This window comes from Pantherophis guttatus, chromosome 2, assembly GCF_059756535.1.
Source record: "Pantherophis guttatus breed Tessera chromosome 2, ASM5975653v1, whole genome shotgun sequence".
In the NCBI taxonomy this organism is placed as follows: Eukaryota; Metazoa; Chordata; class Lepidosauria; order Squamata; family Colubridae; genus Pantherophis; species Pantherophis guttatus.
The window spans coordinates 220,725,541-220,751,867 of NC_142064.1; the positions used below are offsets into that span (position 1 = coordinate 220,725,541).

A 26,327-nucleotide genomic window follows, 5' to 3' on the forward strand; every position below is an offset into this window, starting at 1 on the left:
CTTTATAAGACACAGGTAATTTATTACTTCTTTATAAATGCAGGATTTCAAAATAATTGCTTTTGACTTTGATTATAATTTATATAAAGTTGATTGCTCAGATTTATAACTTGATAAGATATTAGTCAAGCCATAAACTTAACTGCAAAAAAGAAAAACTTTTTATATTAGGCTGCAATGATTTACTATGAGTCTGATGATGTCAAACTGAGACATGGCTTCTGTTGCAGAGAATCTGGTAGCTATTTTTTTTTTTTTTTTTTTTTTTTGCTATTATCCTGTATTGTAAAGCTGGGATAATTACTTCTGGATTGGAAAAATATGGTTAACCAAAAACAACAACAGCAACAAAAAAACAAATACTATTTTTGAATGTATGTTGAATGTAATTATCCTCAAAAGTCCTACAGGTGTGAATTCTTACATAAATACCAAAAGGAGAAAGGCAATCGTAGGATAACATCTTGGCATTTTTGTTTTATTTTTCCTAAGTTCTATAATTTTTGGACCATTTAATCATATTTATTTTTTTAAAAAAAGATATGTGGAAAAGCTCTGGTAAAAACTAAAACCATATCAATAAGAAAGTTAGGGCTACTTAACAAAATGAGATTATTTTTAGTGGTTAAAGCTCTAAAATGCATAACGTTACCAAAGTTTTTACATGCTCTATATATGCTTGACTCTCATATAAAATCTTCCAGATATAAAGCATCTTTTTTTCCCATAAACTATCATTACTAAAGAACAATATGGGCATTAGAAAGCAACCTTCTCTGGAATTTTCTTTGTCCTGAGCATCACTAAAGTTCAAGTGTATTTCAAAAACACTGCAGCAAAGGACTGTACTCAGAACCATCTTCAAGGTCTTCATCTAGATTCAAGGACAGCTGAATTTTATGCAATTGAGATATTGTTTTTGGAGCTGTCCATGGTCTGAGAGATCATGTTTCTAGCTCTGATCCTGTAAGTAGCTCCTTGCTTGCAACAATCTATTTCATCATCCCTCTTCTGAACTCTGCCCATGTTAATTTATCTTGTCACCTTGGATTTGGCTCAAAAGTTCAATATTCTAAGCAGTTGTAACATTCACTGGAAGAGGTTAGAACTTCCAAATGTATGTTTTATATGAACATCTTCACAGAGATTCATGTGTAAGTGAAGTTTTTCCATTGTTTATTATTTATGTATTACTTTCAGAGGAAAATCCAGGAAAAAACTCAACTCCAGAACTCAACAGTGCAATGGATTCCTTGACCATGCAATCCTATCTCCTCAACTGATCTGAGTTCAGTGGGACTTTCTCCAAAGAAATGAAGATAAATAGCTTACCTGGAATAAGTCCCATAAAAGGAGACATGATTGATGAAAGTAAAATGTTAATTTTATATTTCCTTGAAGAAAATAACATGAAGTGAGTATTAAATGGGATTTGTTTAATGGAGTCACTTTAATTCTGCAAAATGGCATAAACCTCAATTTTCAATCAAATAGTATAAAACCTCAAATCTGGCACTTGCCTTCAGTCATATCAATCAAATTCTGTCTTTAGGACATTCATTAAGTCTTCTCATCCACTGAATTCAGTGAAATGTCTTTCCCACTATAGTAATACTACATTGGCAGACGTTTTATACATATGGAATATATTCACAATTTAATGGAATTTTTACTGGCCAAGAAAAGAAAATGATTCAGTAGTCATCTATGGTAAAAATCAAATTCACATTCAGCTATTATATTCACATATATGTAAGTTATCATGTTTAGCTATCTTTAAATGAGCTAAGTTCAACTTCTGATTGTCTGTGTTTTGTAATTATGCTAACATTTTTTAAATCTGTTGAAATAAATCATGAATGGCACAAGTTTGCTTTTCTAGAGCAAACTTAATCAGAGCTTTAAGACAGACTGACAAAGAAAATGAACACATTAAACCTAATTTATATATACAGTTCTTTTCTTATGAAGAAAAGATAAAAAAGATATGCTAAATGTGAAAGCACATGGACAAGGCTAACAAAAAAAAAAGCATCTATGCATAGGAAGAGAAATCTCACTGAAGTGTGTGAAATTAGTAATATACAATACCAGTGCTTCTCAACCTTGACAAATTTAAGATGAGTGGACTTCAACTCTCTTAAATTCTCAGAGTGGAAATCCACTCATTTGAAAGATGTCAAAGTTGAGAAACATTGCACTATATGTTTTACTGAAAGTCAAGGATTTTTGAGGTTTGTGTTATTAGTAATTTTTCCTGTCTTGGAAAAATTTATCCATATAGGTAGTCCCCATCTTATCACCATTTCTTTAGTGAACATTCAAAATTATAATGGTGCTGAAAGAAAGGACTTATATCTTGTACTGAAAGTCATGGCTGCTACAGCGTCTCAGCTGTCATATGAACAAAATTTGGGTGCTTGGCACCCACAATTATAATCACCCAGTTGCTTCTTTATCCTAAGAACAATATTTGGAAAAGATAAATGGACCAAAGTGTGATGGGGGTGTAGGATTCAGCAGAATGGGAAATGGAGCATGGGATGCCTCAAAAGGAGGTCTGGGAGAGGCCATGTATGATTTGCAGAGATGCAAACCCAGAAGTTCCACAACTCCCAGACTTCAGAGATTGTGGTCATTAAGTGAGGTGATCACATGTGTGGCTCACTTAACAACCAGCACAGTTTATGAGCTTAATTCTGGGCTCAATTGTGGTTATAAATCAAGGAAGCAGTAATTAGAGATGCAAATAATCTCAAGGGTACACAGATCCATGATATTGTTTGTTGATCTGTCATGTTTTTTATCTTTTCTCTTTTGTTTTGTTTAATATGTATGGAAATCTCAGTGGTCATTTTAACTACTGGAAAAGAAGTAACCATATTATCCCCAGGGATCTTTTGATTTGAAAATGAAAACATACCAAAATATACTTTTGTCAAGCTAATCACACTTCATCTTAACCACTAGAAGAGAGGAAAATATACTATCTCCAAGGATTCTATAAAAGAAAAAATGGAAATATTTAAAAATATACTTTAGTTTTTAGACAATGAATTGGAGTGAATTATAAGGATATTTTATTGGCATAAAATATTGGCTGTTACATTTCTTTATATGTTATTTCATTAATTTATTATACTCGGGAGAGAGAAGCATTAAAATGGAGTTTAACCAAATATGACAATCGTCGTCCATTTGGATGCAATATGAGACTGAATTTCCAAAAAAAAAAAAAAAGAAAATTTGCTGAAGACAGAAAAGGTGTATGAGATTTAAATAAAGAAAACTGAGTGTGCAACTCAGCCAAATATACTGAATATTTCTGTGTGGTCTGTAAGATCAAATTTAAAGTTCAACATTATAATACATTAATAGTGCATGGAATATATAAATGTTACAGCAAGTGTATCAGAAGGAGACTGATTTGAAAAAGGCTTCACCTGATGGTTTACCACTTCAGTTAAAAAGCAGACTTACTAAAGTAGACCCATAGAAAACATGGTCACCCATCAGCTATGGCGAAAGGCCAATTCCATCAGATTTCAGCTATTCCTCAACTGAGTCACCAGGGATAAACTAGAAAAACAGGAAAGATGAGTAGCTCAGCCAACAGGGATATGATTCTCATCTGCTCTGAGCTTTCCACTTGTATGACAATGCAGAGTAGCATTGGTTCACAACCCACCAATGCCAAAACTCCTAGAAGTACATAATTGTAGTTTAATTGTAGCAGTTTATGCAATCTTAAATTATTAGATTTGCGAGTAGCCAAAAAAAACCCTCATTGTGTGTATGATTATCTTAAGTATTACTCAGTGACAGTAGTTACTGAAAGCTTCATGGTCTTTACATCTGCACAATGCTGATAATCAATGCTATTCTCAGTTATAAAAAAACCTTTTTTGACCCATGGTGGTGCAGTGGTTAGAGTGTAGTACTGCAGGCTATGTCTGCTGACTACCGGCTGCTGAAGTTTAGCAGTTCGAATCTCACCAGGCTCAAGTTTGACTCAGCCTTCCATTCTTCCGAGGTGGGTAAAATGAGGACCCAGATTATTGGGGGCAATATGCTGACTCTGTAAACTGCTTAGAGAGGGCTGTAAAAGCACTGTAAAGTGATATATACGTCTAAGTGCTATTGCTATTACATGTATCTGGTGAGTTCTGTGCTGACTTTGAAGTTACTCTGTAATCAGTCTGCAATTATAATCAGTCTAATATCAAAACATCAAGTTGGGAAAGATGCACATTATCTAATTCACCCAAAGAATATGGACAAACTAGCCAGGAAGTTTGCAGCCCACTACCTGTTCTCTGGATCTTTTCCAATTATGGCTGATAAAAGCCTCCAGGCCAAAAGTGAAGAACTCGTGACTTGGAACAAATCAATTATATAGATTTATCCCAATCTCTTCATAATTCTGCTTTGGAACGGCCTTCATTTGTTCTGCTAACTTACTGGATACTGAGAGTACAAGTCCTAATTTCTAATTGGCAGCTGTTACTATTTATCACCATCTCCTCTTCCAACATCTGGCCTGAGTTTAGGAAGCACACTTCTACACTGATTCTGATGTAATCTGTTTCACGAGATGTTCATAGTAGAATTTCTCTTCTTCAAGTGGCCTTTGTCTAAGGCAAGCAAGAATCCCAATCCTATTCAGTTTTAAATGAATCTGCCAAGAACTGCCTAGAGATGGAGATTTCAGTGTCATTAATTTGCTGATGACAAATAGCTCTCCCTTTCTGTTTTTTACCACCATTCTTAGAAAGGTTAAGAAACTCTTAAACAAGTGCCTGGAACTGATTCTGAACTGAGTGGAAAAGAGGAAGTGAAACTTAATCTTGGAAAAATACTGCTGCAGTGGATTGAGAAGAAGCTGATCTGGATAATAGCATACAACAGACTTGTACTCCTCCTTTGGCCAGGTGTACAACTTGGAAATGATCCTGGATTCCTTACTGATGGCTGAGCCAGATTTGGCAGCAATGACCAAAGTATTGTTTGCAAAAATCTGATTTGCGTGCCATCTGGAGAACTAGACCTAATGACCTAATTATCCATTGTTCTCTAAATCAGACTACCAAGATCGGTTATAGGATTGCCCCCTTAAGATATATGAAGACTAATGCTGATATATATAGTAAGTCACTCATCTTCATATGGTAGGGTGCCAAAACTTTGCGTATAATTCCAATTTTATGTCACTTGTACAGTATAAGAGCCAATAAGCATATTTCAAAATGCTGATCTTAACATTCCCCAAGCTGTAATGATTGTTGAGGTTATCTAAAGTCCACCTTCTAAGATCTTCACATAAGCTAACTTTTAGATGGTGTTTGGATGTCTGTGTGAGGGGTAAAAATAAATATAATTAAAGTAAATTAACAAAATTGGACAAAACAGGGATATTTTCCCATGTTGTTAAATACTGGAAAAGTGGGAGTCCAATGAACTTCCTGAGCATAATATCCCATAGCATGAGTGCCACTCAGGAGAAAGTCAAGTAGTGGGGCAACTTGAAATGCCCTCATCTCATTAACTCACTGGGCATGTTCACTAGTTTATGTTAAGATTTGCAAAGTTAATTTGATCAACTTTTTCAGGGGCAGAAGCTTTTGAAACTCCTTCTAAATAGACATGTACATTAATGTAACCTGGGATACCAATGGCTAAATCAAAAGCATGACCTCCAATGGAACAAAAATATCATTTTGTCTGATCTACCTCTAAAAAACCATGTATACATCAATCCAATATATATAAAGTCATCATGGTCCATTTTTCACTTCTATTATTAAAAAATATAATTCATGATGAAACATGTTTGTAGTGCTATGTGCAAAACAGAAATACTACTTTAGAAACATGAAAAGTATTCAGACAAAAGCAACAAATTTGACATGATACATGGAAGCTGATTAACGAAGGTATCACCAAAAAAATTAAGTATTTTGAGCCAAGAGGGGGGGGGAAAGATTAAAAGAGAAAATTCTTAATCTTTCCAGATGAGTTTTATAAAAGGCCAAACGGGATTGAAAAACCGATTATTCCTTGTGTCCACAGATAATGAACAATGTTTCAGGCAGCTGGTTTTAAATGTTACCTAAAGATTGATGGTTACCTAACACTGTTATATCTTTATTTCCAAGAAGGGTAGAACATACACGGAAAGTATTTTGACAACAGTGCCAAATTATCTAAATAGCTTGCAATACCATGTACCTTTGATTTATAGGAAAGAGGAGATAGTGCAATAAATGTGTCAACTGTCTTTTATCTGGGGAAAGTTTTAAAGATCTACTACTGTAACTGCAAGCAAAGAATGCCTAACTTGAAGACTGAAAGAATAGACAAACCATGCTGCTTCATCTTCTGAGCACCAAACCCTCTGATCTAAGTTTTGTAGATCACAGATATATCAACCTGCCTAATGTTCCAGTGAACTACAGAGACCAGCTTCATTATGTTTTAGAACTTGCTTTTAAATTGAGACTTTTCTTTGCATGTTTTTAAACCCAATGATACTATTGACTTCTGTCTTTTCTTCTTGCCTGTGAATTCCACTTTGTATCCATGGATTCAGACTAATATTCTCATAATACAGTATATCTCACTGGCCTTTAGAGCAAGATCTATCTGCACTAGAAGCTTCTTCTAGTGTTTTCCCTTCCACAGAATAAAAGCTTGGGGTATATCCCTGAAAAGTTTTCTGTATGTGAAGAAGAAGAAGAAGAAGAAGAAGAAGAAGGAGAAGGAGAAGGAGAAGGAGAAGGAGAAGGAGAAGGAGAAGGAGAAGGAGAAGGAGAAGGAGAAGGAGAAGGAGGAGAAGAAGAAGAAGAAGAAGAAGAAGAAGAAGAAGAAGAAGAAGAAGAAGAAGAAGAAGAAGAAGAAGAAGAAGAAGAAGAAGAAGAAGAAGAAGAAGAAGAAGAATGAGGTTTCACTAAGATTTGGACTGCAAAGTGTGAAAAACCACCAGATGGCAGTAAAAAGAGACAAAAATTTATATCTTTTTGCTGCCATCTAATGGCCTGTAAGATCAACTACTGGTAGTTTTCATAGATAAGTGTTCTTGAATCCTGGACTGTTAGCTACACCTTGCAAAATCGTCCTATATGATTAATTTTAAATTTATAGGAACTAATTTCTTAGAATATATTATAGGTTTTTTTGAATATTAAATGCTGCTTTTTATAAATTAAACTATTCTTTTTTTGAGGGGGCAGGGAAGTAATAAAGTTCTATACACCTCCTCAGGAGGTATACACCTCCTCAGGATACAGAACTTTTTCTTAAATAAATAAAGACAAAAGATACCAAAAGATTTATATATGGGATATATGGGATCTACTGTATGTAACTAAACATTTGCCAATCAAGAAAAATCACTACTTTATTAATCACTAGCTATGAAGTATATGTGTTATTTGGATTGACAACTCAGTCATGTGTAGACAAACAGTAAAATATTTAGTATAGTAGTGTTATAAAAAATAAAGCAATTTACCTGCAAATGCTGAGCATTGTCTGTCATATTGTCTTCACGCCTCCGAACTTCTTCTAGCAACTGGGCATTCTTCTTCTTTTCTATTTGTTGATTGTGCTTCAGATTGGCCACCTTCTTGTTTTGATCCTTCATGTGTCTAAGAATAGTATGCATATGCTTGTTAATTCTAATGGGCCTATTAACAATGTAAGAGAGCAAATGTATAAACGACAGTATAAAGCTCATCATCAGGCAGAGCTGTTCATTACACATTCCAAAGTAGGAAGTCTATGAAAAGTCAGAGTGCTTCATAGGAAATACTGGATGGTACTGCAGATTAGACATGCATGAAGCAATCTTTAAGATAGAAATATGTCGTAGTTTAGACTGGCTTAATTTTAGATGTGAAAACTCCAAGGTCCCCATCTCTATTTTTAGGGGCAAAATTTAAAAATAGGGATCATAACATTTCATTACTGCTGCAAATTAAGGGTTCTCAGTTTTACAACTCCAATATTTGATTGCCTATCTGGACTGAAATGGCTAGGTAGTGCACCTGGTATTCTCAGAAGGCTTGGTTTCTCCTTTTAAAGTCTCTGGGTAAATTAAAACATCCATTCAGAAATTGTTTTCCATGCCAAGACTTTATTCTAAAAATCAGTTCCAACCTAAATTGATTCAAAACTACATTCCAACGTTACTTTCAGAAACAAAATTAGTCCATCACAACTTAAAAATCATGTCTCTGCATCCAGAAAAGCCCACATATGACCAATTAAAACTTCTCAACGATGATAAGCCATTATTTAGCATTATTTTATGACTGACTAATTACTATGAAAGGCTGCAGAAGAAATGTGAGAACATAACTGTTATCTGCTTGAGTTCTTAGATATTAATTTATTTGACTCTCTCACGATTCTGAGGAATTTCTTTCGTTTTATCTATATAATAATAGTCATGTGCAAATTCCAAAAGAGATTTGCACACTAATCTTTTTTGGCAAAAGGAAAGGATATTTTCTAATGTCCATATGATCACGCAAAGTTTTTAAAGCATTTGATGAGGTGGAGGCATTATGTATGATTGTATGTTTTATTTTTAAATATTTTATTTCCTTGTGAATATTTAGTAAGTAAAATGCTATGTCCTTAGATATTTATTGCAAAATAATAGTATAAATTATACTGGTAGTGGAAAAGCAAATGCTATTTTCAAGAGAAAGCTCCCCAATGGTTCTAGGCTAAAAACAACAACAACAATCAAGAACAATCCTGAAAAATAAATATTAAGTCTACTTAGCATAGGAAAGTAACTACCATTTTCCAGTCTACAACCAGTTTTGTAGTTAATATGATGAAATATGATTCATATAGTTATAATGTAGAAAGAATGTCATGTTTTCTATATCCAGTGGAAAAAATATAGAAAATGGGAAGGAGATCCAAAAACATTTTGTATAATTTGCACAATAACAATATTAATTGTTCTTTGAGTATTTTTTTTAAAGAAAGTCTCCTCCTTTTATTATTCCTGTTTTACTTCATCTACAACTGAAGTTTTTTAAAGCTGTTCAATTAAGTTATATTTTTTTTAAAAAATGTGTTTTTAACCATTTTGTGACATTGTTCTCCAAATTACTCTAAAAAGAGTTCCCACTGAACTCTTCTCTTAAAAACTTATTATTTATATTATTCAGAAAACCTATTAGTCTCAGCTCATGGTATGCTTCCATGAAAGGATTGGATTGATTGACTGATTATGTGCTATCAAGTCAGAGCAATCACACAGGTAGATTTTTCTCCAGGACAATTTTTCCCCAGGACTCCAACCTTTAGGTCCTCCAATGGTACACCCAATAGGAAGAGTTATTTTATCAATTTATTTTGCCCTGAACAAAGAGATAACATGCAGGTACAATTTGATGTAAGAAGATACAATTTAAATAAGTAAGTAAATAAATATATATGCCACTCAACTTACAAAGATACAAAACTATTTAATAATTTACAGTAACTTGATTAAATCATATTTTAATTGTTATTTTTTCATGGATTCATCACCTATAAAAGTCTAAATCATATACCATGTGATGGCTTCCCTGGTTGCTTCCCCAGATGCTTCTCTGGATGCTACTTCGGCAAGGGAGAGCTTGGCTCATGGACATTGGGAGGCATGTAGATGAACATCCAGAGGTGGCTGGGAGCTCTGAGCCAGGCGATGCATAGCCCAGCAGAGTGTTTACAGCAGAAGTGAATGGACAAGCAGCCAGTTGAACTAGGAACAGAAGAGGCACAGCTGCAGCTGGGAAGCCAGAGGTTTCAGGAGGAGGGGCACACAGTTACAACTGGCCAATGGAGATGAGGAAGAACTGTCTCTCCCCTCCCAATTCGAGAATTCACAGGGTTGAGAGGAGGCAGGTACAACAAAGGAAGCCATATTACTTGCAAGGCAGCAGCCTTGCCCCTCTTCATGGACTGCACTGGGGAGCAGCTATTTAGCTCAGCGTTTGGACTAAAACGATGCTGGGAACATGTCCATTTGCTTGCTGTGTATTCTTTAGCCACTGTAATTCTTGCATTAATTGCTGGATTCTGTATCTCGAACTTTGGATTGTGCCTCTTGAACCCTGGACTTGTCTTTGGCTTGTGGGCTTGCCTTTGCTCTCTGGACTGGCATGGGATTTTCATCGAATAGCCTATTGAACCTTGGGGGCGGTGTGATGTGGGCATGAGAAATTTCTGGGGAAGACTTTTCAGGGCTTGTAAGCCTCAATAAATACTTCTAACACCCGTAGCATATGTGTGTGTGAGAGAGAAGGGGGCGGAATAGGACACACAATTTCAGATATTTTGCTTAGTATCACAAGAATAGCTATATATTTATACTCAGAGGTGGCTCATAATTCTGGATTTGTATATTTTATTTATTAGCTGAGATATGAATTATTCAGGGACATGCAGCAGAGTAATAGATTTGACAGGTCACATGTACCTGGGACAGCTTATAAGCATGGTGTCTGTTCACTCTATTCCATAATAGCATGCAGTCTAGGATGCAGATAGCCCAAGTTCAGGAATGCACTGGTATTGAAGAACCCCAACATGACATATAAAGTAGAGCCAGCTTTAACTTTTTAAGTAGGGAGAGATACATTTGCAAACAAAAGGCAAGAACTAACATTATCCATTTTTCTTATCAAAAGGCACAGAGCTTTCCAGAGCATGTGGGTAATGAACACAGGTAGTTCCTAGGGGAGTGTCTTCTACTTATTCTAGCCCTAACTCTTGTTTGTAACATAACAACAGAAGAATGAAGTTGGAAAGTAGGAGACCAAGTGGCCCTTCCTCTGCATTGCATCTTAAAAGAACAATTTGATGGATGAGGATGATGTACCCAATATGTTGAACAATCACATTACACTACATTTTAACAAATGTCTTCCCCTTCCCTACCAACAATAGATACTGACATAAGATTACTGAAATAAATGCAATTTAAGCAAGTTATTTAATCTATTCCAATATAACACTTGGGAAAGAAGTTAATTTTTAAATCCCAAATATTTCTTTGTTTGTTAGCTTATCTATTCTGTGTTTATATATTCTGTCTACTTAAGTTTCCCTCTTTCTTTCACTCTTAGCATTTTTAAACTTATTTATATCCCTTAGCTAATGAATACCATTTTGTCTTTATTTGACTCTACCTTTGATCTTTCACAAATTGAATGCTTCGATGCAATGAAGTGCTTTGAAACAACAGAAGAGGAGCCAAGTTCATTGCTCTCAAAGTACAATGGAGTTCTGACATGTAATCTTGTTTGACAATGCTATGTGCAGTAGTACTGGAGCAGGACACATTAAATCTTAACAGTTTGCTCAGAAAGAGGGATGGGATGGTGGGTTTCAGAAAAGGAAACAATGGGGAAATCACATAGCACTCTTGTGATTGTTTTAGTTTCATAGTCCTCTTCTCCAGAAAGATGGCCTATTATACTTCTTTAGTTCTTTATCCATTTTAGTAACTGTTGTTTTCTTTTCAGTGATGCTATAACTTCTCCCTTCCTGTCTGAAACTCCCACTTGTGAAAACAGCATTCTTAATGCATCACTTCATCCATATCAGATTCTCTGATAGCTTAACAAATTGCTGCCCAGGGTATCATAGAAAAGGTAGGCCCATTGTATGTTCTGATGGCCTTCCTACTAAATAGCAATTGCATCTTGATGATTTCCATTTATATTACAGCAAGATGTTTCCCTTCTGATTAAGGGAGAGTCATCAGGGAAAATTCTCAATTAAAGCCAATCAAACTAAATAGGGAAACAACATGGACAGCATCAATATTGGGTAACACACTGCCTTTTCTATATGATAGAAAGTAGACCCTTATTCCATAGTAGACAATTATGGAGTTAATGAGCATGGTTGCCTATTTATTTTCTATTTGAGACCATGGGAAGCTATGTATTTCTATGACTCAAAGTTACTTCACATTTGGGAATGAAGGAAAGTGATTTCTGAAACCCCCAGAGCAGATTTCCAGAGCTGCAGGAAGCTCATATGGAGGACTGTTATAAGAATGGATTTCCACTTGATTATGAAGGCATTCTGTTCAATCTGCCCCAGTCTAGTTCTGGTGGATATATGGTGCATGGGTACAAATAATGAATGAATTTGTTATATTCCCCAAGTGGAAAATTATTTGGAACATATAAACACAATGAAAATATAGCCAGCCAAACATCATGGTCACATTTGTGTATGTTGAAGTACATTTAAGCTATGGATTCATGTGTTCTAAGTTTAATTTCTAAACCAGCAACTTATTCGTTTATTTATTTATTTAGCTTTCAGTTTTTGTATACTTTCTGAATCACTAGGAATCTGAACAGTACACAATAAACAAAAACAGAAAAAGAAATCCCACTAACAATTTCATATCTCAGGAGAAAGGATATTTCAGGGGTTGCCACAAAGAGGAGGGAGTCCAATTATTCTCCAAAGTACATGAGGACAGGACAAGAAGCAATGGATGGAAACTAATCAAGGAGAGAAGCAATTTCCTGACAGTTAGAACAATTAATCAGTGGAACAACTTGCCTCCAGAAGTTATGAATGCTCCAATACTGGGAGTTTTTAAGAAGAGATTGGACAACCATTTGTCTGAAAAGGTATAAGGTTACCTGCCTGAGTAGGGGGTTGGACTAGAAGATCTCCAAAGTCCCTTTCAATTCTGCTATTCTATTCTATTCTATTCTATTCTATTCTATTCTATTCTATTCTATTCTACTCCATTCCATTCCATTCCTTTCCATTTTGTTTTTTTATTGTTAATTTTTCATCAACTATGTACAGAAAATTACAATCTTGATAATTTTTGCCCAGTTATAGTTATTATATTTCTATATCAATTAATTAGTACAAGCCGCAAACAAAAATATAAACACTAAACAATACATTAAATTGATATTGACAAATATAACTAAAACTGAAATATGATTATATTGATGGGGGAGCCCTCACATTTGGGGTGTGCTACGAAATATATGAATTGTTTTCTCTCTTTCTTTCTGCCAACAAGATGGGATGGATAAAGGACCCACAAGCAATCCTTAGAGCAGAGCCTGTCTTTAATTACGGTATACACAAATCTGAACTAGAGTTTTGCAGAGACAATGAGTTTCTTGAGTTGACAAATAGCTCTAGAAACTCTGCAGTCCTATTACTGCATCATCTTAGCTTTACCACCTGCATCTAAGCAATTGTTCAGGACTCTAAATTTTATGTCAAAACTTAAACCCATGTTTGCAAAGGGCAGGTTACTATCTTATTTGGCTCACTGTTACAGTTTATTGGGCTGCTCTAACATCTTACAGAACAAAGTCTTCAAAAGACCAGAGCTACAATTAAGAGACTCATCATGTTTAATTCTCCAGAAACAAAGTCCCTTCGTGGGAGGAGGATCCTTATCTGCTTAGGAGGGTCTGGTTTTCTGTCATAAATAATAGCAAAAATACTAAGACTACTTGTTACTCATCCAGCAACAAAACTAAAACCTTTAATCAGCCATCTGGGTCACTTTCTTTATTTCATTTTATAGCACTGTAAATTGCATAGAAGGACTAACATGAAAAAATACACAGATTATTGTCTGCTTTTAAGAGGAAATTACTCCAATAGGCCCAGCAGAAATAAAAGCCAGCTTCCAATCCTTGGAATTCTTCAGAGCAATTTGAAAAGCAGGCAACAATACTTGCAAACCTCTTGTTGCTCCCTATGAAGTTAATAGCTCTTTGTTGAAGTTTTTACATTAAAAAGTACAAATGATACACTAATATAAAATAAGGAGGTGGGAACAACATAAAAAGCTATTGCATTTTATATATATTCTGGACCTGTTAAAGAATCACACTGATCTGTAAGACACCCCTACCCCTACACTAATATTAATTAAATTAATTAAAAAATAATTTGGGAGGCAAACTAATGCTTTTCACAGAACAGAAATAGGAACATGTCTGGATTGGGAATATATTGGCAACAGTTTGTAAATTATTTAGTCCAAATTGCAGGGTACTTTATCCTCCCACTGGACATTGCTCTCCCAAATTTTTGTTCTAGAAAATTAACAGAACAATTGCTTTCTTTTCTGTGACTGGGTCTTCCTGTGCAGAGATGTCATAGTTCTCCTTTCTATGTGTAGGACATATGCTATGTACATACTGTACATACAAAATTGTATAAGTAGGTAGTTTCAATTTACAATCACTATTGGGACCGGAATTTCCATTGCTACGCAAGGCAGTTAAGTGGTCATGCCTGATTTTGTGATCTTTTATGCTACAGTTGTTAAGTGAATCATTGCAGTCGTTAAGCAAATCCAGCTTCTCCCATTGACTTTGCTTGTTGGACAGTGGCTGGGAAGGTCACAAATTATGACCACATGACCCTGGGAAGCCATCATTACTACATGCTGGCTGCTAAGTGCCCAAATTTAGATCATGTGACCCAGTGGTGGGTTCCTCCCTGTTCAGCCCGGCTCTGCCGAGCTGGTAGCGGTGACAATATGACGTCACCGAACCGGTTCTCTTTGTTCGGGAGCTGGGCCCTCTGCCCCACCCCTGCGTTATTCTTACCTTTTATTTGGCCCTGCTTCCAATCTATTCGCTGCCTCCAAGTCCCAGCTGATCGGCTAGAAGGAAAAAAATTATTTAAACTCTTGCTGTGGGGCTTCAAAGGGCCACCCTACAGCTGATCAGTGTTAAAAGGCAGTGTGGTGGTAGACCAGTGCGCTCGAAAAACAAATGGGTAAACCGGTGCCTCTAAAAACAAATGGGTAGACTGGTGCCTCCAAAAACAAATGGGTAGACCAGTGCCTCCAAAAACAAATGGGGAGACCAGTGGCTCCAAAAACAAACAGGTAGACTGTGACACTCCAAGAACAAATGGGTAGACAGGTTCAGCTCTGCAAGCAGTTAAAAGCCTGATAGACCAGTTCCTCTGCTAAATCCTAAAGAATTGTCACGTGACCATCAAACCATGCCCACAAAATAAGCCACACCCATAGAACCGGTAATAAAAAATTTTAGAACCCACCCCTGATGTGACCATATGCAATAGTCATAAGAGTGAGGGCCAATTATAAATCAATTTTTTAAAGGACCACTGTAATCTGAACAATCGCTAAATGAATGGATTAATGTTTACAGATAGTCAAGGACTACCTGTAAAAATAAAAGAGCCAGTTTGGAGTAATAGTTAAGGCACCAGACTAGAAATAAAAAAACCTGAATTCTAGTCCTCCCTTAGATAGGAAAGCCAGCTGGGTCATCTTGAGCCAGTCACTTTTTCTCACCCTGAGGAAGCAGGCAATGGCAAAGCATTTCTGGAATCTTGTTAAGAAACTGCAGGGACTTGTCCAGGCAGTTTCCAGGAGTCATCACGGACATGAAGGTACCAAAACAGCAACAATAATACCTCCTACATACATAAATACAGAGTTATATCTATCAAAATGCAAACATTGGCAGACACTGCAACCAGTTCAATAGATTGTTAAAAAGTCATTTCTTTCAAACTATGGTCTCCAGAGAGAGCTATCTTAAACCAAAGTTCTGCAACAGTGCACTCATTGTTACAGTTTCCTAGCATATATTTGGTTTGAAATCCAACTGAAAGATTATTTTTAAGATGTATTGTTTTTTTTCCCCTGAGCTGAAACATTTCATGTTTCTCCAGCCACTTGAAATAAAAGAAGGAAACATCATTTGAGGTCTTTTAAGATAAGAATTGAAAACTTTTTTTGTCTTCAAGTAAAAGGGACAGAAACCCTTTTACCACAAGTGATGGAGAAGTGATGAAACACTGCACTTCTGGCATTACAAAAAAAAAAAAATGGACATAGATACTCGGGGAAAGAAAACAAGTAATGAAAAACAATCCTGTTGGATTTTTATTGTATAAACTAGAGAAATATTATAACTCTAATATAAATTATTTAATGTGTTTTTATATGGTTTTTAAAGTTTGTGTTACGTGTATTTTATCTTTTGGCTGTTCACCGCCCTGAGTCCTTCGGGAGTAGGGCGGTATATAAATCCAATTATAAAATAAATAAAATATTTATTTTATATCCAATTATAAAATAAATAAAATAAAAATAAATAAATAGTTAAATGAAAAGAAGGACTACGGGAGACATGATAGCAGTGTTTCAATATCTCAGGGGCTGCCACAAAGAAGAGAGAGTCAAGCTATTCTCCAAAGCACCTGAGGGCAGGACAAGAAGCAATGGATGGAAACTAATCCAGGAGAGAAGCAACCTAGAGCTAAGAAGAAATTTCCTGACAGAACAATCAATCAGTGGAATTCCTTGCCTCCAGAAGTTGTGGGTGCTCCAACACTGGAAGTTTTTAAGAAGAGATTGGACAACCATTTGTCTGAAATGGTAGAGGATTTCCTCCTTGAGCAGGGGGTTAGACTCAGTGGTGGGATTCAGCCAGTTCGCACCACTTCAGGAGAACCAGTTGTTAACTTTCTGAGCAGTTTGTCAAAGTGGTTGTTAGAAAAAAACATTAGGAGAGAGAACCAGTTGTTAAATTACTTGAATCCCACCACTAGTTAGACTCCAAGGTCCCTTCCAACTCTGTTAATTCTGTTATTTTTATGCAACTGCTGGATTGCAGCAGATCAGTTAAATGTAACTGTAGTAGACAACACAGATCTTAGCAACCATTAACTAAGCTGAAAGATCTTTCCTGTCTAAGTAAAGGATATGCCTGTCTGTCTGTCTGTCTGTCTGTCTTTCTGTCTGTCTGTCTGTCTGTCTGTCTGTCTGTCTGTCTATACTACAAATGCTTGTATGTGGCTTCAGTCATATGGCTCTAAACAGATTTGAAGTAGTCAAGGGCAAAGAATAGATCATCACCCAGAGCTTATTTTAGGCACAAATGACCAGGATCAAATTATCCTACTCCAGAAACATTATGTGTTATCACATTCCCAAATTATCTCTGGATAATTATCACATTATGTCTGGAGAAGATTCTAATGCTGGGAAAGTCAGAAGGAAAGAGAAGATGACCCACAGCAAAGTGGATAGATGGTGCAACCAATCTACCATTGGAAGACCTGAATGACCAAGTTAGGGATAGTTCGTCATGGAGAAAATCCATCTATGTAGTTGCTAAGAGTCAACAATGATTTAATGGCATGTAGTGTAATGGCATGTAAATCGAAAAACAGCATTTTGAAAAATGGAGCAAGAAAACACACCTGAAATGAGAGGGGAGTACAGGACAGTATAATCCATTATTCCACTATCCTAAAATGATTGCAGACAATGCAGCAACCCGACAGTGCAGATTTGCTCAATGTGATGGTTATAAGCTTTCCATATTCTTCAACTATTTTTCTTTAAATATCATAATTTTGTGTACTATAGATATTCTGATATAGCACTCTTTGTGCCAGGGCCACAAAACTCAACCCTATGAAAACAGAAACTTGTTGCAAAGTTGGATTTAACATTCCCTTGGCTCAAACATCTCACTAAGTTTTACTTTTCAAAATAAAACAGGCAGAAAATCATCACAGGATGATAGGAAAACTATTTGGTCAGTTATATCTTTATTTGTAGTATTGGCCTAGATGAGAATTCTAACTATAGCTATTGATTTTATATTTATTATATTTTACATCTCAGCCTGCATAGAAATTACCTTGAGATAAGATGGGCGGCCTATAAATTTTATAAATAAATAAAATATTGTTATGGAAAATACTGATTCATTAAAAGTCAGAAAAAATAATTAAAGAAACTAGAAAACACTTGAAATGATAAAGAAACACTTTCTTTTTTAAAAAAAGGACAGACAATGATTATTCAAGCTGAGAAAACACATTGTTGGCATTCCCCAGTAAACCAAATTATATAATCAAATCCATTGCAGAAGAAAAAAATGGCTGGATTATAAGAACAGATTTCTTTAATCAAGCCTATAATTTTGCTACACACGAATAATAAAATTAGGCTTCTAACCTAATTTTACACGTACATTTTACACGTACACTTAAGCTCTTCTATTTTCTTAACAAAGATTTTTAATGATGTGCTTTAACATTTAATACATGAGCAGATAATGCATATTCATTTTTCTGTCTCTCGTTCTCTTTCTCTTTTTGGGCACTTCTGGGCACATATATCTATAGCAGTCAAAATTTAGCAGTACATCAGAGGAGGAGGAGGAAGAGGAGGATTTCAGGCTTATCATAATAATATATATTAAAACTTTAATTAAAAATAATAATTTCATGCTGCAAAGCACAATTCTTATTTCCAAGTTTGTTCTGGTCCACTCAGAGATGCCAAAGGCATCCTGATAAAATAAAAATAGATAAATAAAATAGATAAATAAATAAATAAAATACAGGTTCTGGAGAACCAGTAGCAGAAATTTTGAGCAGTTCAGAGAACCGGCAAATACCACCTCTGGCTGGCCCCAGAGTGGGGTGGGAATGAAGATTTTGCAGTATCCTTCCCCTGGAGTGGGGTGGGAATGGAGATTTTGCAGAATCCTTCCCCTGCCACGCCCACCAAACCACACCCACAGAACCGGTAGTAAAAAAATTTAGATTTCACCACTGGCCTAGTTGTAACATAGTGCTTGATTTAAAAGTTTTTCATTTGCTCAGAAATAAACAATGTATTCTGAATACTATTGTCAAATTAATCCAATAGAAAACCTTTGACCTGAGGCCAGTATCTATTTGGCTTATCGGTAGTGACAGCATTATAATGAAAGGCAATTTGAATATTCTGGTGACAGCTTACTCTAAAGTAGTTGTTATTTATCAGCTTTCTTAATTAAAAGGAATAAAAGAAAAATCTCCCATAATCCTAATGGCTGAAACTTTTCTGAAACTTTTTCTACTGCACGATATCAGCATCTGGGACACACATTATCATAAGCCTAGGAATGGAGTTTGCTTTTATCAGTCCTCATCCTCATCATAGTGTTTGACATAGTATAGAGTGTTCCCTTACATTCTTGTTCTTTAAGCAAACAAGGAAAGAACTGAAATTTGGATAATCCTTTCATAATGTTTTCCATAAATAATAAAATACATTGATACAAACAGATAATTTTAGGCAGAGGCATATTTCCCATAGTTTCCTGAGGATTAACACCAAATGTAAAAATGATTCCAGAACATTTTTTGAGCTGATTTTTTAAAAAAGTTTTTTTATTTTTTTTATTTTTTATAAACATATCAAATCAATGCGTGAACAGTGTGGCATCTGGGTGTCCAACATTCTAATACAAATACAACTAATAAAATTAATCATAATTGTTAGAGTCAATCAACTTATACGTATATTTCTAATAGTGATACACAATTATAATAAATTACAATCTGTCATTATTCAATTATTCCATGTTTTCTCTTATTATTACTTTTGTTTTATTATATAAAAGAGTATACACTAATGCTCTCCCTTTTCTTATTTCTATCACTTATTCTAACTTTTAATCATATCAACTTTTACTAAAAATAAAATTTTCTTTCTATCCTACCTAACTTCTAATCATGTCACTTACGTAAAAAAAAAGAAAAGAAAGAAAATAAAGAGAGAGAAAAGGAAAGGCAAATCAAAACAACAGAGAGAAAAAATCGTCCCTTGCCCGCTTCAATACTTTAATTGCTATGCTTTTTTTTTTTAACTTGCCTCCCAAATTCCTTTCCTGGATCTCTATCTCTGTCAGAATCTGCTTCTTGGCTGTTCAATCTTTACCCTCTTCCACTGCCTAGTTCCCAAAATTTCTGCCCAGGCCCCTGTCTCCCTTTCAAACATCTCTTCAAACTCTCTTAATACATTTTCCCCCTGGTTTAATTCATCAATCACTGTTATTTCCATTGTTGTCTCCTCTTTCTCTTCTTCTTCCTTTGGTTTCTTCTTCTGACTCCTCCCTTTCTTGGGTGTCTTGTTCTTTACTCATCATCCCTCATATCAGGGGTGAAATCTTCTTACCTTCCCTACTGGTTCGGAAGTACGCGTGCATGCGCCTCATGTGCGATTTTAGACCCTCTGCGCATGCGCAAAGCCTTCTGTGCAAGTGCAGAGGATCAAAAACAAGTTACTTCCTGGTTAAAACCAGGTGGGTGGGCGGAGCCTCACGCTGCTGCCACTACCGGTTCGCTGAACCACCTGCCGCCACTGCTACCAGTTCCCCCAAACTGGTGCGAACTGGTAGCATTTCACCCCTGCCTCATATGGTATTTTCCATTTTTTCCATAATCTCCTTAAATCCTTTCTCCATGGTGTCTTTTGTGTTTTGGAAGAGTAACACCATTTCCTTTGAAATTCCACCTATTTCTGCCTCATAAAGCATCTTGTTTTAGTTTTAAAAAAAATCAACTTTTGTCCAACAATCCAAGAACTATTTCTTCAGTCCTTAAGTTGCCCTTCAGGGAGTGCACTAGTCCCAGTTCTTTATGTCCCACAGATAAACAGTCAGTTCCATTTAGATAATCCCAGAAGTTATCCAAAGCCTCTTTATATCCCCTTTATAGGTTCAGCCTTCTAGCATAACATTCAAGGGTCCCTTTAGTTAAAAAAAGCTTCCTTATTTTCATATTTGGATCTCCAGTAGTCATAGGGTAGTTAAAAGAATTCCAATAGATATTTTAATAGTCAGCAGGTGGCACTTTCAGCTTAAATTTCAGTATTGCCACTAATCAAGCGATCTTTTAGTTGTAAAACAATTATAAAAGCAGGATAAGTTTTATAAGTAAATGATTCCAGCATTTTAAAATGCCTTCCCAGTACCACATCTTCCCAATTTGAGAGTCCAATTTTCTGTATATTTCAAAGTTTGTTATTTTTCTCTTTTACACCCCTCATTTCTGGTCTGGTAGTTCCTCAGAATGCTCAGATACTGCTTAAACATAATTGTGAGCAAATAGTTCTAAATTGTTCCTTAGGATTGAATTTAAAGCAAAAGGAAATTCTCTCCCCCAGTTCCAGTCACTGTTCACCTACTTCGCTCCAGCACCAGTCTTAGATGTTCATTGGTTACCCCAGCTTTGTAGCAGCCATCTTTAGCTGCCTCTTCTTCTTGCTGTGGCTGAGAGGGAAAAGAAATCCCAGGTGAGACAGGAGAGCTGTGACTCTCCTCAACCTCACAGGGTGCCCCTCTTTGCTTCACCACCCCTACAGGGTGGCTTTGGCTCCTCTCGGAGTCCACAAACAGGGAGAAATCAGCACAATGAATGCGGAAACCCGTTCACTGTGTCTGAGGAAGCCATGACATCAACCAGAAGTCAAGCTGATTTTTTTAAAAAAATAATTATTTCAAATTCTAGTCTGGGGTCAGTTCTCCTTTGCATTGTCTGATTTCTCAACAACTTATAAAGATTCAAGAATAAAAGAACCACTGCAAAAAGTGTCTCCATACTGCTCTCTTTCATGTTCCAAGCTAGAAAGTAACTTATAAGGTAAATAGAGCTAACTTCTAATACTTGTAAGCGTTACCAGATGAAGCAAAGAATCAGACAATGGACTAGTATTAAAACATGGAAAATATTAAGGGACAAATATTCCTCTCAGATTTTTATCTAATTTATTAATGCATTTCTATAGAAGTTTAATCCATACCTCTATGTTTCCATACCATTAAATGTTCTTTATATTAGTCCACAAGGTTCTAGTGGGGCTTATATGTTCATCCACATATGGATGAACATATGTCATAGAAAAAATTGAACTTCAAAACTTTAATTACCCATTCTTGTTGGTAAAACTAATGGTGCCATAGTAAAATGATTTGCTGATGACTAAAGCCTGTCTCACTAAAAAAGACAAACAGTAATATTCACCAGTTTTGCCCAGGTGATTATCAGCAATCTGTAAGAATGCTACCGGCTGAGTTTTAATTTACACTGAAATATTTTATATTTATGCAATCATACAAATGCATAGTATGTATAGATCTTAAGTTAAATAAATGTGACTTGGAATCCTGCTGGCAAATGAAAACACAAGATAACTAAAATTATGCACCTGGGGAACATATGCAAAAAGATATATTACTTCTTTTATTTCAATCCAAAAATTAAAGAGCCTCTGGATGATTTGTTAAAAGGCATTCTTTTGTGAGGGTCCCTCTAACAGCAGAAGACATCTGCTCCAAGTAAAGACCAGCAGAAACTAAATTAGAAATAAAATTACAAAATTACTACCATCTACCGTAGCAGTAAATTAATCCACTTTCACATATTCATATTCAGTTGCAAATAAATTTACATTATTATGTTTATTTGCACATTTTAGTCATCCAAATATTATTTGTTATTTTGCTCATATTTATCATGAGTCTGGATATTAATTTGGGGGAAAAAAGACTGAATGACTAACAGGAAATTTGAGTCAGTTTAGAAGGTGGTAAATAGGATATTCTAATGTAACAGAATAACAGAATTGGAAGGGATCTTGGAGGTCTTCTAGTCCAACCTCCTGCTCAAGCAGGAAACTCTATACCACTTCAGACAAATGGTTGTCCAATCTCTTCTTAAAAACTCCCAGTGTTGGAGCATTCACAACTTCTGGAGGCAAAATGTTCCACTGATTGATTGTTCTAACTGTCAGGAAATTTCTTCTTAGTTCTAGGTTGCTTCTCTCCTTGATTAGTTTCCATCCATTGCTTCTTTTCTTGCCTTCAGGTGCTTTGGAGAATAACTTGACTCCATTTTCTTTGTAGCAATCCCTTAAATATTGGAACACTGCTATCATGTCACCCTTAGTCCTTTTCATTAAACTAGACACACCCAATTTCTGCAACCGTTCTTCAGATGTTTTAGCCTCCAATCCCCTAATCATCTTAGTTGCTCTTCCCTGCTCTCTTTCCAGAATCTCAACATCTTTTTTTTATATTGTGGTGACCAAAACTGGATATAATATTCCAAGTGTGGCCTTACCAGGCATTATAAAGCAGTACTAACACTTCATGTGATCTTGATTCTGTCCCTCTGTTAATAAGAAACTGAAATGCATTCAGAGAAAGACAACCAGAAACCAAATTCTATAGGACAGTGAGAAAAACAAACAAGTTTAGCTTGGAGAAAAGTTATAAAGACAGATGATAACAGTTACATATATGAGAGGTTGTTGATACAAAAAAGTTCCATATTTATCCAAAGGCCCAAAAAAAAAATATTTGAAACTATTAAAAAAATGTAGCCTTAAATTAGAAAAAAAAAGATACCAGCAGAACAGAATGCCAGAAAAAATACTGACTTCTGTTTTAATGGAAATAGTGAAGCAGGTTGGATTCCAATTCCTAGGAATAATTTATCTGCTTCCTATGTTCCTCCTCCGTTATTTATTTATCAATTATATTAGCTGGTAATGAGCTTCTACTAGAAGATATTTAACTTCCTTTACTAATTGAAAGAGTACATTTAATGAAGATATGAGTTGTGGGATTTTAAAAGAACCTCTTTTTAAAAAACAAAAGTATCACACTCATTTAGTACAAATCCTCACACAAGAGTTCTTCATTATATGCCCACAAATACACAAAGAGAGAGAGAGAGAGAGAGAGAGAGGACTCTGTAGAAAACAGTTTATTTACCAGAAACATTTACTATAAAATTTCACAGAGACTCTTTTTAATCTCTTAAGAAACTATGAGAGGTTTAGAGGAAAAAAATGGAATGTGGTGCTATCTACAATGCATAATATCAAATTCTCTTTTTATTCTGATCCAGTGGCAGCTATCTAGTTGTAACTAAATAACAGGTTGACTGAAATTGATGGAGCTCAGTTTCAGAAATTATAGATCTTCGCTAGAGATACTTTCACTCTGTCGCACACTATTAAATATTTCAAAATCTTGTGACTGACATTACGCTGTGCCAGGGGAATGCTCCTGTACTTTCCTTATATATCAATTTATAATGCTGAATTTGTACCATATCAAATGCTTGAGGTAATCAGGAAGTTCTGAGACAAAGTCTATCAACAATAAGAAGGAAAAGAAAGGGAAAAGAAAACAAAATCAGGTTGCAGAGTACAAAGGTCCCTTCCTGTAACAAAGGATTTTGTTATTCTTTTAAACTACTAGCTAGAGGAAAGTATACTCATATTTAAAGAATTAGGGGACCTGATAAATGAATGGAATAATTGGAAAACATATCAATAGTTATGATTTGAAGGTCAAGCTGACTGAAGCAGACTGAAAGCAGCCATTTGGGGAGGGAGGGACGGAGGGACAGACGGATGGACAGACAGACAGACAGATAGATAGAAAGAAAGAAAGAAAGAAAGAAAATGATACTGAAGAAATAAAGGGAAGAAAAGCTTTAGTTTTACAACATAAAAATGAACAATTACTATATCAATGATTTAAAATTTTTAAAAAGGAAATCAAGACAGAATTGTGTGAATAGTGTACAAAAGCAATAGCTATCAAAAAGAAGACAACAATCAGATTAATATAATATAAATAGGTGTTGTATATATTGAAGATACTTTAAAGTGAGGTCGGATAGACCTGATTGGTATAAAAACTCAAAATAGGTTGTTCTGTCTCCCCCGGATTGTATTATGAATCTATTGTATAGGTTTATGTTAAATATTAGCTTATTAAGGTATTGTTTATATTCTCTTATGTTTTTTGTTTTGTCGTTCTGTTCTTCCTTTTGTTTGGTTTTTGTCTTCTTTTTAACTACAAATGTAAATAAAGACTATTTAAAAAAAAAAAAGCAATAGCTTTTCTACTATGAAAAAATCTGCCTCAGACACACTCCCTGTCCAGGAAACCACAATGAAGATGGTGGCAACTACAAGGCCAGGTGGTTGGCAGGATGCATTCTTTCTTGGAAGGCCTTATGCGGACCGACTTGGATTTCGGATGACTCATATGAGCAAGTCATCTTCACCCATGAAAAATAAAGGAAGTTAAATGGCTTGGCTACATGTTCAAAGAATTCTTATGTTGGTGATTCCCGAGTACTGATCACTTACACTGATCAAAGACACTCTTTTTCTTATGGAAATACAGTTCTTGCTAAAGCTGAGAGCAATCTTTTTCAGACCCAAGAATAAGACTAATACTTCATCTCTGAGAATATCCAGATGCCTGATAACTTATTTTCTGCAAAAATATTTAACATGTCCTTTCAATTAGTCAAAGCAATATACAAACTCTTATCTAAGGCCAAAGTAAAATAATCCCCAGAGACATCACAGGTGCACATTCCTGTACTACTTTGCAAAAGATGATATATTTACTATTTTAAAAAAGATGGGGGAACATCAGAAACCATTAAATACCTATCAGGTATGCTGGTTTCTTTACTTCTTATTCTTAATTTCCTAGTTTTCCTTTAGCAGAACTATCTGGTAGTAGTTCAACTATAACCCTTTCAACCGATCATATTAATGGAAGTCTGCATACTGAAACCACACAGATTTTATATCAAATATGAGCAAACAACAGCCAATGAGCTTTACAACCTCTGCAAATTACACCTATCGCAGCCCTTGAAGAAATGCTCCATTCTTTAAGATTTTCATTCTTCTGCTAGAATTAGAATGCCTGACTTAAAGGGACAAAGGAGTCAGGTTTAGTCATCATCTGATGATTGTGTATATTACTTTACATTAAAGTAATTGTGTATATTACTTTACATTAAATACAGAATATTGATATGTTTATACAGTAAAGGAAGTTTGAGGAGCATATCAGTCCCAAAAAAGGCTAATATTGGTAAAAAGCCTCACCAACAACCTTGCCAGCCCAGGGGAAGAAAAAAAATGAAAAGAAGAGAGTAGATTTCTTGATTCTCAGTAAGAATACTTTTTAAATAATTCTTAAACATTTAATTTAATTTAATTAATTCAATTTATATGCCGCCCCCTCCGAAGACTCATTGTCATTGTAATGATGCAAAATGTTGTAATACAACATGTAATACAAAATGTTGTAATACAACATTTTCATTGTAATGATGCACTATGTGAAAAAAGCACTTGCTCCTATCAATTCTGCCTTAACTCCATTTAATTTCAGTGAAATGTTTTAAGTGATGCAAGAGAAGAAGAAAAACCATGCCTATTTTCAGTGCTTTGGATGTTTTTCTGCCGCTCTCTCCTGTCTCCCATTACCCTTTTTCATTCTGAAAATAAACGTTATACTAAAATAAACCAATAAACTACATTTTGAAAATTACTTGACATTCCAATAATGAGGAATAGAGAAAACAAATTCATCAAAATATTTTCTCCTATTTAATTGAAATCATAAAACTACAATACTGTGATATTTTCCTCT

The 26,327-nt window shown here is 35.3% G+C and overlaps 1 protein-coding gene across 10 annotated transcripts in view; it reads right to left on the reverse strand.

Moving 5' to 3' along the window:
* The window catches only part of ERC2 (ELKS/RAB6-interacting/CAST family member 2), a 622,345-nt gene that overhangs the window by 310,825 nt on the left and 285,193 nt on the right, over window positions 1-26,327 (reverse strand). For all 10 annotated transcript variants that reach the window (XM_087887861.1, XM_087887858.1, XM_087887855.1 and 7 more), the window contains one exon: window positions 7,511-7,646. In XM_087887861.1, coding sequence (XP_087743987.1) covers window positions 7,511-7,646 — 136 coding nt within the window. The remainder of the gene's footprint in view (window positions 1-7,510; window positions 7,647-26,327) is intronic.